The following is a 16,306-nucleotide window of genomic DNA, read 5'->3' on the forward strand; positions in this document are numbered from 1 at the left end:
TCGGCAGGTCGACGTTCGACGCCGCCGCAACTCCCAGCCCGTTGGTGCTGCCGTAATTCCGGTAAAAGCCCGAATCCTTCTCGTCGGGCCAGTTCACAGGGTCGTGGAAGGTCGGGAGGGAGCCGCTGCCGTGAGCCGGCTGAGGCGCATCCGCGGAGAAGCTGTTGGGTGGGTGCGTGCCCAGCAGGCCGCCGGCCGAGGAGCTGTGCAGCCAGCACGAGGACAGCCCGTCCTGCTTCCCTGGGCCCACCGGGGCCAGCTGGCTGCAGCCAGGGTACATCTGACCAGCGCTGGCCAGGGATCCCAACCCGGGAATCATCAGCGAGGATGAAAACAGGTTTGGTTCTAATGGAGAGAACGCCAGGTTTAAGGATTTTTTTTTTAAAATTACGAATGGTAACAAGCAAAGAAAACACACTGCAAGGAAACACTCTGTAAGACTGCATTTCCACTTTCACACTTGCTTAGCTGCTCTCCAGGGTGGGCCCCAGATTTCTGGACAGCAGCAGAGAGCTGTGCACCTCACCCCTCTGTGGCCCACGCTGAGGGTGATGGCTACAGTTACGTAAAGAACTGATGGGTTTATGTTTGTATAGTCAAAAGTATCAGCATCTTACAGGAAGAAGCCCTCCAGAGATAAGAATTTCAAGCAAAGAGGAGGGCACTGTTTGTTTCAAAGCACTGTGAGACTGTAAGCAAAAGCCTACCTTTTTTAATCATCTTCCCTTCAGGAGTGACAACGGGGAACGGAGTTACTTTGGGCCTCTCTGTTGTGTTTGATCCTGCGATGGAAGAAAGCGTGAGTCCACTCCAAATGTTTGCTCTCATACAAAACAGCTCCATCGAAATGTAAGTTCCCTCAACAAGAAAAAAAGGCAAATATTTTCCTTACCACAGTCCTGCATGAGCTTTTGCAAAGCCAACGTTGATCTTTGCCTTTTTGCCTTGTTGCCATATGGATCTACAGAGAAAGGAGCGGAAGGGGAAAGTGTTACCCTTCTCTTGGACACAGCATGTAAAGGAAGTTCCTAGAGGCACCAAGGTGCAGAGAGATACATTTAAAGAGAAATATTTCAAGCATGGCAGCACTGACAAACCATGACAGTGTTATGAACAGTGATTCTTGACACTTTTACTGAAAGAGGGAACAAACTGACCGTTGTTACTTTTAAAATCCAAAACACTGCTTCGCGTAAGTTGTAGAATTTTTACTAATTAAGCGACTACCTCGAGTTCTGCACTGATAATTGCTTTTCAGAAACACAGCTAATTGGGACCATACCCTTCTCATCTGGTAGGTATCTGAAATCCATAGGCTCACTGACTTCCTGGTCGGAAGGTCTGCGGAGCTGCATCTTCACCGTGACGGGCTCGGTGATGTCCTTGAGGAACGGGGGCGTCCGGAACACGATCGCGACCTGGCGGTGAACGTCGGCCTGGGAGAAGGAGCCCTTGGCCTCCCAGTTGTCCAGGACAAATCTGACTTCTATATCATCTGGCCCATTAGAAACAGAAGATGCTCGTTAAGCTGGGAAACTGAAAACTTCCAGCAGAAAAGGGGAGGAAAGGAAGGAGCCCCACTCGGAGTTCAGGTGCAAAGTGGCTCGACTTTAAAGACACAAGAGCCCTTGAACCTGAAAGCTGCTCTGCCCAGCTATAAAACCCAACCACTCAGGGTGTGTGGTGAAGGGTCTCAGCCCCCCAGCAAGAAGTGGCAGTGTCAGCCCCCTGGGACAAAGATTACCTTTCTGAACTTTGTCACACAGCAGAAATATTTCGTCTCCTCCCTTTACGCTCCCACAGTTCTTGTTCACGCGGCAAATTCTCAGCTCTGCGGTGTTGGGAGCTCCTGGAAACAAAGAGGCAAATTTGATGACAAAGAATGACCCTGACTTTGTGACTGTTGGATACAAGGTGCTGGGAGTTAAGGCACATAACGGGAAGGAGCAGCTGGAGGAGTGATATCCTGAAATCCACACGCAACAAGTCGCTCCATGAAGGGAATTCAGAAGCAGGGCCTGATATTCCCTGACCCTGCAGCTCTAAGCTGCTGATCTCCAAACAAAAGACACCAGCACAGCTGCGACACTCACTCCCCTGACTGTTCTGGAGAGGTCTCAAAATACTTCTCCAAACGATGTGGTTGTGCTTGGCCCTGCTGCCCTTCAAGCTGCAGAATAATTCAAAGCAGTGCTTTGAGTGACTGGTTACCTGGTACAGTCACACTTCTCTGGAAACAGCTGGGCTGGCAAGTCATGAAAATTCCCCTCTCTGTAGTTTTATTCACAGAGATACTTGGCCATCCAGCCCTTCCTCTGCTACCCTCTGCAGGTGTCTAAGAACAGGTTTAGGACTGTAATTTCATACCTTTACTCAAGGTAGCAGGTTTCACCCCAAAATGCTCACATTTCAACCCCAGACTGTGGCAAAGCATGAGCAGCCCTCAGGATAGCTGTGGATGGAGAGCTGCCTCTCACTGTATATGTCACCATGAACTAACCCCACTGAAGGCTGCACACCACATCCCAACCACCTCATGACTGCAGGCAACTCCAGTGGGATGGAGCCACGGATCTGCCTGGTGGTGCCTGGCCCTGTTCTGGAGCAGCAGCTCCAAATACATTTAAAATGCTTGGAAGGATCCAGCTGGTGCTGCTTTTGCCTCCCCAGAAGCGATCCTCCACAGCACCAGGAGGCTCTGCCACCACAGGCTCCCCGTTCCAAACACAGATTAAATACAAAACCAGAGCTCAGGGTGTCACCCTCAAAAAAACCCAAACAAATAAACAAACAAATCTGCTTTAAACTCCCAGTTTGAGTCAATTCCCGCCCAAGTACAGCTACAGTGCAGCACAACACAGACTACACCTAGAGCAGAGTTCCTGGTAGCCTCACACCAGACCCCAATTACGTAGTTACTATCTGCAGTTATTACTATTATTATTATTAGAAGTGGGAGCTGCAGCCTCATGTACTACATGACACACACCACTTCATTTGCTGAATGAATCAGAAACTCTGAAGGGAGAGGAAACCAAACAAAGCCAGAAACAGCCCAGGACCATGTGACTGACAGCGTCATGGTACGTTTTTCACAGGAAGGGTAAATTAAGAATTGTGAGGAAAAGCCTAATTTTACCTTTGTTTCACTTCTGTGTGTTTGAATGGCACTTGATATCATAGAAGCTCAGAGTGGTTTGGGTTGGAAGGGACCTTGAAGATCATGTCATTCCAACCCCCCTGCCATGGGCAGGGACACTTCCACTAGACCAGGTTGCTTCAACCTGGCCTTGAACGCTTCCAGGGATGGAGCAGCCACAGCTTCTCTGGGCAACCTGTGCCAGGGCCTCCCCACCCTCACAGGGAAGGATTTCTTCCTAATATCCAATCTAACCCTGCCCTGTGTCAGTTTGAAGCCATCACCCCTTGTCCTATCACTGCACAACCTTCTGAAAAGTCCCTCTCCAACTCTCCCTTTAGGTCAAATCCCTAAAAGAAGAGGAGCTCCGCACCCAAAATCACATCTCTTACAACCAGGGCAGTACAACACGCTGTACCCAAGCTCAGTTCTCAGAAATGGTGAGCTGCTTCATCTGACTCTTCCCAAGAGTTTTGGCGTGGCGAGATTTGTAACTTGGGAAATTTCTGTTCAAAACCAGTGAACATGAAAACCAAGTGAAAACAGAAGGTGCTGTAATGCTGAATTTTAGATACTCACAGGCTCTATCAGTGGGACTGCCTGTGTTATGTCTGTATGATTCTTATTTATCTCTACTATCCAAAGCAGGTGGAGACTACAAAGGATTCGACAGTGATGAAAACACTGGATCTGAAATGTGCAAGCTGATTTTCAGAGCATCAGAACAGACGTGCAGAAGCTCAAACCTCCCAAGGCAGGACTCTCCATCCCTTTGCATCCGTTCTCTGAAGTCACAACCCGGCTTGACCCAAGGTATGACAGGGCAGGTTTAACAAGAGCGACGTTTTTAAGAGCAACTCAGATGTGAAACCGAGCGACATCGTGTTTGATGACTTGTGGTTGCAGGGGGAAGCAGGGCTTTATTTACGCTGCTGCTACGTTACGTGGAGGGTTCAGGCACCTCCAGTGCTGCCCACGGACGCCCACACCAGCACACCCAGTTCCCCCACCACGCACAGCTCTGGCCTTTCACGGCTCCGCAAGGACTGACGTCAGCCCACAGAGACGGCTGATCGTGATCTGGCACATTTCTGAACGGCATCTGAGGCAGAGCTGCGGGTCCTGCACATCACCAGTTTTATCTCAGCCCTGGGTTACTTCAGCACAAGGCTCCTCAGCAGCACAATGCTCACACAGTCCCAGCTTCTGGATCGTTCTAGGCTCTAAAAATGTCGAACCCACCTGGGTTCACGGCCAACGTTTTCATAAGGGTTGCACTCACATAGTGCAATTCTAACAACTTTTTAAAACACAGATCTCATTTTATTCAGGAGTTTCTGCTAAAATAGGGACCTTAAGTATTTAGCATGGAAATACTTGTGCTACAGAAATAAAAAGCACTGCAGGAAAGTTTTTGAGGATCGAGAGTTCTTTTGCTGCTCTGCTCCAGGAGAGAAGCCCAGCACACCCTGAGGGCTAAAATCCTCAGCTGCAGTGACCTGGCAAAGCCCTGCAGACATCCAGTTTTGTGGAAAACAGTGTCAAGAAGGAGGGTTTGATGCACTTCTGCACCCTCCCAGAGCATGATCCAAGATTCCCCCATTATCCACCTATACAATGAAACAGCAGCTGACTGGGATACAAAAGGCATATAAAGGCCTTAAGACGGTTTCCCACTCGGATAAATCTCTCAAGTCCCATTCCAGAGCCCTCACAAGGCAAAGGCAAGACTCCTCAGGGGCACAAACAGGCTTTAGAGGACTCCCTTGGAAAACAGACCAGCCTGAAGGTAGCCATCCATCTCACTACTATGACTTAAATCACGTGGCACATCAGGAACAGGCCTTTCTGTGCAGTCATTGCTGCTATCCATGAGTAAGGGCTGAAAACACACCTGTGTGTGAGTCCATGGATGTGACAGACAATTCTGACTCTGTCTGGCCAACACTTCACCCTGGGATCACATCTGAAGTCGTGCTGACTGTGACCTGCCCTGTGTCAGACACGCACCCAGCAGGCCCAAGCCACAGAAGCGACCCAAAACCGACCCGGACCCGGCATTTCTCATCCCAAGCCAGAGAGGAAAAACAAAGAGGGGCACAAAAAAACCAGACATTTGACTGAGCTGGTACTTACTATTGTCATAGATGGGGTTGGAGATCAAAGGAGGAAGGGCTATGGTGTAGTTGCCGTGCTCATCTGGGAGGAAGGCTTGGAAGCAGAGGCGGACGACGTTGAGATCGTACTCGTCGATGTTGTGCAGCTGCTCCTCAGGCACTGAACAGCAGAAGGAAGGACAAGACTGAGGATTAGTCATCAGAACCAGCAGTAGTTCTCTACCAAACCAGGGATGAATCTCCACCAGTAAAAGAGATGGTGTTGCCCAAGCAAACGAGCCTGTAGTGCCTGCCAATAAATTCCTTGCTCGCAGCAAATGATACAAAACCTTTGAAGCTTCCCCTGCACCAAACAAGGCTCGACTGTCCCGAGTTCTCCAGCTGTTTCTTGCATCTGGTTTCCTCACCTTGCCTGCCAGAGCAGTTTCATGTATCTGTGGTTTAAAAGTCACTCCCTGAATGGGTTTCTCTCTTATTTGTGCATAGTAAAATTTACAAAATCAATGTTGCTACTGAAGAGAAATATTTTGGTACAAAGAAGTATTAGGACCTCACTGAAGATTTTCTGCAGCAGTGAGAGACTCTGGCTACATGATGTTGTTATTTTCCTCTAAAAACTGAGGTGGAAGAAGAATCAGAAGGCAGTTGCTGGGGCAAGAATGAAGCTGAAACAGCACAAACCACCTCCTCACCCCATCACCATCTGTGTCGTTTCTGTACCTTCTAGTGGAATCATTAGGATATAGTTTTGTAATGCAAGAGGAAAACCCTCGTTGGAAGGGATCTGTTTCCTCGCATGCTCCTCCCAGTGTAAAACACAGCCATACATAACCCAAAGCCAGCATTTCTGTTTTGTTCACTCTTTCCTTACTTTAAATTACGAGTCACAGGACCTGGGTTATCATTACTGAACATTTCCTGTATTCCTGGGAAAAGCAGCCCCCTCTGAATTCAACGCTTTCCTTGAAGGTCTGACATTAAATTATTATGATGACATTCAGTGCTGGCAAAACGAGACACTGACTTAATTTCACATAAGTGCAAGTACTGATAATTAAAATCATTGCAAGTGTTTCCCTTTCCCAAAACCTTTCTGAGCAGCAGTTCAGCACAGTTTCACACGCCTCACAATTACCCAAAGTGAGCACGTGCCAAGTCACCAGATCACCACCTCTCCATTCACTCCCTCCCCTGCCCTTTCCAAGGCCTCTTGCAAAAATAAAAGATCAAGTGTGGCTGTGACAAGAAGTCTGGGGACCACACTGCAATGATTAGATTGCTTGCTCTGACCTTTTAACATTTATCACTGGCTTGGTCTCCACCCTGCCACGAGTGGGATTCCACAATGCCCACTTGAATGATTTCTTCCTTTTACCTTCTGATAGTGTGAAATAATAAGTGTGATGAGCTCAGAATACTTTCCACTGGCATTTTGAGTCTTTCTGGGGCTCTGAGTATCTCAGTTTCTCCTGGTCTCTACTGCAAAAGGAAATCAAGTCACCTTTCCCCTTTACAAGGCCGTGATCTGCAATATTTCAAGACAAATACACAAAACTAAGCAACAACTGGGTGAACTTCAGAACTGGTGGGACCCAGGGGAGTTCTGCCACTGAGCACTTTGCAGGCTGGTGCTGACTGTGCTACCAGATACACAAAGTTTTATGATTTAATGCACTCCTGAAAGAGGATCTTCAAAAAACAGGTTTGGAACAGACTCTGCAGCCTAACTCAGATTTGACCAACTCCGCAGCCCAGCAGCCTCTTGATACAGCCTGAGCCAGAGAATACAAAAAGAAAGGTGTATTCTCCAGGCTGCTCCTTGAGGAAGGGATATCAGGACAGCAGCTCTAATCCATGTTCTGACATCATGGGCAGCTCCCAAGGACACCCTGACATCACGGCTTACATTCGTGTGCCACGTTAGCCATCAGTGACCATGAGGATTCTTTCAGAGACACAAGGGGTGCTCAAATTTCAAACCTCTCTACAGTCAAATTGAGCACAGAGATTCCATACCTTTGCCTCAATCTGTAGATGGAAGGCAAGCACAAAATCTGCATCTGGCTTTTGACCCTCCATCAGAAGTGAGGACTTTGTGGTTGTACAACCAAGTCTCTCTCACGCTAAAGGAGCCCCAGCTCTGCACCGTGTTTTCCACAGGGAAACGTGCCTCTTTCCTCAGAAACAAGTAACAGCAGAATTAGAGTTTAAGAGAACTCTCCAAATGCAAAAATACAGCATTATGGAGAAAATTACCAATGCTGACATTCAAGTGACATCAGTTCCTACGCTACAAACTTGCGCAAATTCCCAATAAATCTGTTTAACACCTGATGTGGGAGAGGAGTGGTGTGCCAAGAATGGCAAGGGACAGAACTGCTGTATACACATTGTATCACAGCAAAACCCACTGCTCCTAATTTGCATGCTTTTATAAATGATTTAATAAAATTCAAAAAATCTGTAGTTTGAAAGAGGAAGTGTTCAGTCGAGAGTGATTCCTCCCTGGGCTATTTTTAACCAGACAAGAAGAACATAACAGAGCAAAAAAGAAGAACAAGACAGCTACAACTCCATCTTGCGATGACATGCTTTAAAAAAATAAAAAACAAAAACCAACAAAAAAAACAGAGACACCAGATTCCACATTCGTATAAAGAGCTTTCATCGATTTCAAAACATTAAAGACAATCATCCAAACAAAATCAAATGTTGTTATTTTGGACAGACATCTAATTCTGCTCCCTCTGAAGTCCATTTGGCAGCAGCCACTACCTTGGAATGGGTGCTGGCTGACACCTTGAGAATATTAAAAGCAAACAAAACCCAGGCAGACAAACACCCTGACTAATGCCTGGAGCACGGTCGGCCGGAGGATGGTCGTGTCATTCCGTGTTATTCCACCAACTTCTGCACAGAAGGACAACAGACGGGGTTAGACCTGACAAACCTGAAGTTATTAAAGTTAGGAAACGCTGTCGAAGATTTTGGGAACGGTATGTACCAGAGGAGAGGAGCAGCCACTCCATCAAGCTCTGTACCAGGAGCTCACTGGAAGCAGTAAAGCAAAATCGTCGCCCGACGCGGTGTTTTGGGGGCAGGTAGAGCAAAAAAAGGCTCCAATGCAACACATGAATAAAAAAAAGGGAAGAAATACTCTGGTTTTGGCAAGAGTTCAACTTCCTCTTCTGCCTGCTGCTCGCTGTGTGGTACCACACCTTACTTTCTTCACATGAATCCAACCAAAAGGGCTGGAACCCAACCAACAGTCGAGGTACATTCCTCTGATGGCCCAATCTAATAAATAAAAAAAAAAAATGGCCCTAACCTGGCAGGAATTCTTTTTCTATAGTTATCTCTGCACACAAGGACTGTTTGTAAGTACAGCTGCTTTACGAGTGGAAGGAAGAGCATTCCAAAGTTACACATAGCAACTCGGACACATGGAAATCAAAATAGTATTTTACAAAATTAAACTCCAAGTTGGGAGAATAGTGTCAAAAAATCCATAAGAAACCCAGCAAAAGAAACCCAACCCCACCCACCAAGATTCTGGCAATAGGATTTCCAAAGCAGTACCCGGAGTTACAGTTAAACCCAGGGAGGATTCGCTGTTCATCCAAAAAGGGGCTGTAACAACTGGTGAATCCTTTCATTATAAATCTGTTTACAACTCTTCAGAACAAAATGCTGATTCCCCAACTTAAATAATTATCTTGGAAATAATTCCCTAATCCATTATCTGCTAATATGGGAAGAGACTGATACAGTCCCAATGGGGGCAGAAAAACATCCCACATGAGCTAAACAGTGAACTTCCAATGTGAGCTGGATAATCCAGGCAGCTCATGTGACACAGGCATTAAGTTTGGGTTGTCCCTGTCTCCCAGATTTTGGCTCTGAAGTCCAGAGATGCCCTGCTGGGATTCCACTGAGAACTTGCTGGATTTGCCTCTGTAATTCAGAACTGGAGACTTTCTGAGTCCAAACCACCATCATGCAAGTCCAAGTGCGGACACAAAAGAAAGATGCTGATAATATCAGATCTCCTATTTCTTCCTATTAATTTCTAGTTATAGTTTTATAGTTTTTTAGTAGTTTATCAGCCTTCAACATCCAGCAAGGCCCATGAAATACCATTTATCTGATGAAATTACCGGGGGATGAAGGGCTCTGATGTTCACCCATAAGGTGATGCTGCAGGGAAAGTGAAAGTTTATTCTGAACACTGAAGAGAAATGATCAAGGGTTTGGTTTTTTGTCTGATAACGTGACATCTGATCAGACAGCAGGTCCCTCACACACAGCCCTCCACTCAGCTAATGATGTCAGAAACCTGGAGTGGGCGGAGCTGGGGGGACTTGAGCATCTCAACCTGTGTGGAAAATTCCAGGGCAAAGGATGTGGCATGACACACTCAGGGAGGGCTCTGTGACCTTCCCTTCTCGGTAAGGGGCTGCAGGGGCACGTGAGATGGCAAAGAGAACGACCTCCCACAAACCAAACCAGCCCGAGATGGCTGGGGAACACACATCATTAATAACCACCATGAGCTGTTCCTCTCTTACGCAGATGAGGGTTTTTAATTTAGGGATACGCTGGGAGCTCAGTTTCGTTTAAGGGATGACACAGAGGTGGTTTGCCCCCAGGGTTTTGCTCCTGGAGTACAAAGATACCCCCCCTGGCCCTGATACCGACTGGGCAGTCTAACTCGGTCCACGCCAAAGGTTTTGCTGCCAAAGGCTGGCTCTGCCCAACCTTTCCAGCGCTGCTCTTGGGCTGGGCTTAGCTCTCATGTGGTGAATCAGATCAAGGAACTGGTCTGGCTCAGAACTACCTTGCCAGAAGGAAAGAGGAAAAGGCTTGTTTTCAGCCAGCTGGTTCCCACGACAGGTAGCCCTGGCGCAAGGGAATTGGTGGAAGTGGATGCAGGGAAAGGAAGGGCTGCCTCTTCCAGTGCTGGTGCTGATTTATGCCAGGTTCAAACAGTCAGGGACATGGGCTGCAAGTCACAGGTCCCTCCTGGTGCCTGGGAGGTGCATTTCAGATCCAGCTTACCCCCACCAGCCTACATCCACACTGCAGCCACAGCTGTGCCAGTGGAGCCTTGGGAAGCCCCACAGCAGACAAGAAACACACTGAGCTGCCCAAGTGTTTGACTGGTGTCTCCTGTAGCTGAACTCCACACAGCTCAAAAGGACCTCACCAGCTATTTTAATGCCACATTTACTGTTCCCAAATGAGCCACATGCAAAGAGACATCCTGGTGTGCTGTTTGTTCCCTGATGCCAACAGCAGAACACTGTGCTCCATTTGGGCTTCAGCACCTGGACACACAGCTCTGGATGACAAGCCAGGCTGTTCAGCTGCACATCCAGAGTCATAAATCCATCTGTCAGCATCTCCCGAGAGGCAGAATCATAGAATGGTTTGGGTTGGAAGGGACCTTAAAGTTCATCCAGTCCCAACCCCCTGCCATGGGCAGGGACACCTTCCACTGGACTGGGTTGCTCAGAGCCCCATCCAACCTGGCCTTGGACACTTCCAAGGTTGGGGCATCCACTGCTTCTCTGGGAAACCTGGGCCAGGGCCTCACTGCCCTCACAGCAAAGAATTTCTTCCATATAACTAACCTAAATTTCCCCTCTTTCAGTTTGAACACTCATCCTGTCACTGCAGATCCTGACAAAGAGTCCTGATGAAGCTGGAAACAAGGGGAGGGAAGGACCTTGGAAGCACTATATTTCTTCTCCCAGCACATCCATGCCTGGTTCTATACCTCTGAGATTCACAAAAAGATAATTTTCAATCAATCATGCAGAAGAAAAGAGAAACTTTTACATGTACCTCGAAACAGAGCGTGTGCCAGCAACACTCAGTTTTTAAAAACCAAAATCTTCAGGGGGTTGATGAGTGCAAACAACTAAAATTTAGGTGCCAACCTACATCAAAAATGCCCAAACTGCTATGGATACATTTCCCTGTTTCACAGAAGAAAGAGACATGAGGAAGACAAATGGCTTGGCCTCATATAAAAGCCAATGCAAGACCTGGGAAAATAAATCAAAACTTTTAAAACTCAGTGCTTGTTTTGCCTAGACAGTGTTTCTCTGGCTTCTTTTCCTGTTTCAAGTTCAATCTGAAAAAGGCAAAACTGGAACAGATTTAAGTGAACATACCAGCTTCTGTACATTTTTTAGCAGTTTCTGTTTATATTGCAAAAAAAAAAAAAAGTAAGTCAGCATTTTTTGTCTACTTGGTAATTTTCCTTTTTAAACAATTTCAGAAGGGGTTGTCCTTTAGATTAATAATATACACATTTCAGCATAAACAGCGAGAAGGACTTGCACGAGGAACGAGAGAACAAAGGGCTTTCCAAAGCTGAGTGCTAAAATCATGTCATGTCACCATCAGGACATGGAGCTCTCAGCCATGTCACCATCAGGACATGCAGCTTTCCTCAAGTGAGGTTGCCTCTTTGAAAAGCTGACGACTCCCACCAGGATTTTCAGCCGGAGTATTTAGCTGGGGGTTCGCACATTTGCTTTAATTCGAGAAAAGAAGCTTAAAGTTTCTTTTAATACCCAAAGCACTCATTACAGTGGACACCTTCAATCCATTCCCAGCTCACGGATTCTTGCCAAGAGTCTTCCCTCGGTTCATAATATTTTGCTTCTTTGCTCACAGAACCCATGGCCCTATAAAGGGTAACTTTAAAGCAGGCTTGGGGTGGGCTGGAAAGGGGGGGATCCTGGCGGAGTGGGCGAGTGGCGTCAGAGGAGAGGGCATCTCGTGGATGCAGCGGCACGGGGCCCGAAGGGAAGCTGCGGGGAGGGTGTCAGTGTGGGCAGGAAGCAGAGTGTGAGAGCGGAGGCGTGGAGGGGGCGTCACAGCGGAGACGGTGACGAGCGCGGAGCCGCCGCGGGGTCAGCTGCCCGCGGAAAGGGGAAACGGCAAAGGAAAGGAAAGACCGCGGAGGCAACGGAGCCGCGCTTTTAGTTGCGGGGTGCAGGGGAGCCTGAAAACGAACCACACGTTTATAAGCCAGAGCGATCACAAAGGAACAAGACCTTTAAGCCCGTGTCAAGCTCCAGGGAAAGCTTGTTTTCACCCTCTTGATGATCTGCCTGAAATTCCGTGATTCTCTGGGTTTCCCTCTCCAAGGCAAGCCCAGGGTTTTCGTGCATTTGGCTAGAAAAAGGTCAGTCCTCTGTAATGCTGCACTAAGTACAGTTTTCCCCTAAATTTAAAAAAAACACTTAGGGCTTTTCCTCATTGATAATTAACTCGAGCTGTTATTAACTCAATTGTTGTCTCTATGTCAAGTCACACCCACTCACAAAAGCTCTTAACTGAAAACTGGCTCTTCTTTTAATTTGAGTTGGCTGTACATCAGACAGTGCATGGGAAGACAAGGATATGGCACAACTCAACAGCTACTAAAAGAAAACAAACACCATAGAAAGCAGACATGGACCAGCTCCACTGGAGGAGTAACTCTGCTCCTTCCATGCCGGGCTATTTATATCATCATCATGCCAAGGAGGCCTAGTTCCACATTAGGCACCGTGCCCCATTTCCCTGGAGTGCTCAGGGATGAGAGACAAAAGGGATTTCTAGAATTGTTCAGATTGTTAGAGGACAAAAATATATGGGATGTACTTTGGGAACACAACAGATCACAAACACTGTGTGGAAACAGCAGTTTCTCCCTCGAACAAGGCTGATAAAAGAGGAGCAACCCAATTGCAAGTCATCCCATTGCAACTCAGTGAATGCACGCAGCTTGTACAGCCTGCGTTGAACTTCCCCAGGGGTAAATGCTGCCAGCTAACAGTGGGAATTCCCAAGGAGACAGCCTTACAGGTACACTTCCAGAATTACCCCAGTGCAGGTATCTCCAGCTTGGCACGCAGCCTGATCTGCAAACCCTGACTTCCCATCATCCAGGAATTCAGAGATAGGCATCAGTTGTTTCAACAGTACAGGTGAGAGTGCTGGAGAAAGCGATCTTAAATCCCACGCAGCTCAACCAAGCAACTCCCTGTGGCTGCTGACGGTGACTCCCACTCACTGCGCAGGAAGGCGGGGAGGAGGGATGACACCACCAGAGAGCAGCTGTTGGGATTTTACTCTCCCTTTGCCATCCCAGTCGTCTGTGGCACCCGGGCTTCACTGGAAGGTGATGGGCCCTTTACACAAGGAAGTTTGGAATGCAACTTTGTGGACCCACGCCTTGCTATTACTTCATCCCTTACCAACAAGACAAGTAATGCACATGCTGGCAGGCCAGAGGCACTTTGCATCTGTTAACAGGGTCAGTGCTGAAACTCTGCCCTGAAAGGAGACTCAGGACACGGCCTGTTTGTGCCAGAAGAAAGTGAGAAAGAAAAAGAAAAGACAACCAACACACCAACGCCCTGAAGGCTGGTTTTCCATGAAGTTTCTTTGATGATGTTCCTACAAGAAATGAGTAACACCAACTTGCGACCTGCTTAAGGATGCACAACTCCGAAATGTCTCAAAACAGAGAATTCAGATGCCCTTCTGAAGACACAAAGGTAAAGCACGAAGCAGGATGGATACAACAGAGCTGCACAATCCTGGAGAACGTAACAACACTCCTCTGACCTTATAAAACAAACTAAATCCATACATAAAACTTTCAACCTTATCAAGCAGCGAGCACTGCGGCGACTGCTGCTCACCAAGTCCTGTTTCGATCAACTAAATAAACACATAAAAATATTCCTGTCACTAGCCCTGTTTCTAATAAAACCTTGGTCCCATGCCTTTCTGGACTCTGCTCAGCGTGAGACTGCCCTGGAGGCTGCTCCCCAGTGGCTCTGCTTTGTGCTGACACGTTAACATGCGCCGAGAGGCGATGACGCAGGTGGGGATTGCCAGCGGCCCCTTCTCAGCACAGTCCATGCCCAGAGTAGGGTGCTGCCCTGTGTGTCACCCAGGCAGGCTCTCCCCTGCTGCCAGGGCAGGAATTTGGCCTCCTCCACTGCTGGGCTGGCAGGAAGCATCCCAGGATCTGCCCAGATACTACCAAGCGCAACCTGCTGCAATCACCCAAAAATGATTAGTGAGTGTGGAGTTAAGTGCCAACAACTGTAAAACTTGACTTCCTTCTACAGCAGAGTTCCCCTTCTATTGTTTGAAATCAAGGTACAGCTGGCTGAGTCAAGGCAACATAATTCAAACCCTTAAAATGCTTAAATTGTGCTGATGAACTAAACTTGTGTCAAAACAGTTTGTGCTATTTTTTGTACTCGTTATCATAACTAAGATAATTGCTTAGATGGGTCATTGGGACCATCCACCTGACTCAGTGGGGCTGTTCTAAAGTTAGGAGAAACATCTAAGACATTTCTCATTCTGTAATAAACTCTACATAGTTCTTTGTCCCAGTTCAGGCACACTTTAAAGCCAGTCAGAAATCCAGCTGTTATCTCTCCAAGAAGGATCTTGCCTGAATACAGCCAGAATTCTGTGGGTATTAAAAAAAAAAGTAAAAGCATTTGGAAAATCTCCAAGCTCATGCCACACTTAAGCAAATACATGACTGCATTCACAATACTGAACTAACAGTTTGGGGGTATTTATGTTTTCACCTCATTCCCCCCAGTTGTGCCTGCACTCTGAATGTGTTGGTCTCACTCTAGTTGGCCCAAAAACTCGCGGCGTGTTCCCCATCCCCTCTGTGCACCCAACTTGGCACTTCTATGGCTGTGAGATTAATTGGTTTAGCAAGTTGATCTGAGGGGAAACCACTTTTTTTCTTTTTCCCAAGCTGGTTTTCCATTGGAGCAACTTGCTGAGCCCGTTCCCCACGTAGCCACGCAGGCTGTGTGGTGTGAGGGAAGTGGTGGGAGTGTGTGAGCAGGGATGGAGGGAAGAGCAGGATGACTCTTTTTGAGAGCAGCCCACAGATCAGTCGTCACATCAAACAAAACCCTGTGGGGAGGCCCTCCCAGGTGTGGTTCTGTGGCAGCATGACCTGCCTCAGTTGACTGAGACCAGTCACAGAATCATGGAATGGCTTGGGTTAGAAGAAATCTTAATCTCATTTCCAACCTCCTGCCATGACCAGGGACACTTTTAGACCAGGCTGCTCCAAGCCCTGTCCAACCTGGCCTTGCTATCATAGTCCTGCTGTGGATTTCTAAGTGCCTGGACCAGCTCCCATGCTGTAAAAAACAAACAAAAAAAATCAAGCAAAGGGCAACTCCAAGAGGTCTCTCAGCCCCCTGAACTGCCTGAGGGGTCACAGCCACCAGGGTCACAGCAAGAGAAGAGATGGGACAGTGGCAAATGAGATTTGTACTGGCTTAAGTTGTTGCAGAGTTATGCTAATTCAGCCTTTTCTTCTCATCCCTGCCAAAACTGGGGAATTCAATTCCCAAGGCACTTGTAGACATTTCCAGGAAACATTTCTGCTGCTATCCCACTCCTTCTGTCCAAGCAGCCACTCAGATTGCTGCTGGGAATTAAAAAAATTAAACAGTAATGATAAAAAGAAAAGGGCAACTACCCAAATAGATTCATCGTGTGATGACAGGGAAGAAAGACTGGGAGGGACACAGAAGGGGAAGACTGTTTCTCAGAAAGGGATTTTTTGGGAGAGGAAAAAAAAAAAAAAATATCAAGCTCCACCACAGAAGCAAAGGCAGGACAGGACAAAAGAAACCACCACCACCCTGCCAAGTGAACCAGCTGCTTTCATTTCCACTCACCATTGAAAGGGTTAATTTTCTTGGAGATTCGTAAAGAAATCGATTCCTTCAGGTCTTTCTTCTTCACACACTGAATGCCCAAGTTCTGAAAACTGAAGCACATGTGGCAGGATTTCAGCAACTAGCAGCATCTTCGGCGTAGAATATTAAATAAATTAATTGATGTTGATTAGTGTGATAAGATACAGTGTAAGAAATTAATTTTGAGAAGGGTGTAAAAGCTCTGAAAAGCAGGGATGCTGTTTTTCCTAAAGCAAGGGCAGAAGCAGAAGTGAAAATGCTAAAATTCTATTTATGTTCCTTATTAA

The 16,306-nt window shown here is 47.2% G+C and overlaps 1 protein-coding gene across 1 annotated transcript in view; it reads right to left on the reverse strand.

Moving 5' to 3' along the window:
• The window catches only part of REL (REL proto-oncogene, NF-kB subunit), a 40,248-nt gene that overhangs the window by 2,267 nt on the left and 21,675 nt on the right, over nt 1-16,306 (reverse strand). Inside the window, 7 exon segments of the mRNA XM_018077593.2 lie at nt 1-345; nt 708-782; nt 893-961; nt 1,283-1,495; nt 1,745-1,849; nt 5,276-5,416; nt 15,999-16,090. Of these exon segments, the coding sequence (XP_017933082.2) occupies nt 1-345; nt 708-782; nt 893-961; nt 1,283-1,495; nt 1,745-1,849; nt 5,276-5,416; nt 15,999-16,090 (1,040 nt within the window).

This window comes from Manacus vitellinus, unplaced genomic scaffold (assembly GCF_001715985.3).
Source record: "Manacus vitellinus isolate BGI_N305 unplaced genomic scaffold, ASM171598v3 scaffold_38_pilon, whole genome shotgun sequence".
NCBI classification, from domain to species: Eukaryota; Metazoa; Chordata; class Aves; order Passeriformes; family Pipridae; genus Manacus; species Manacus vitellinus.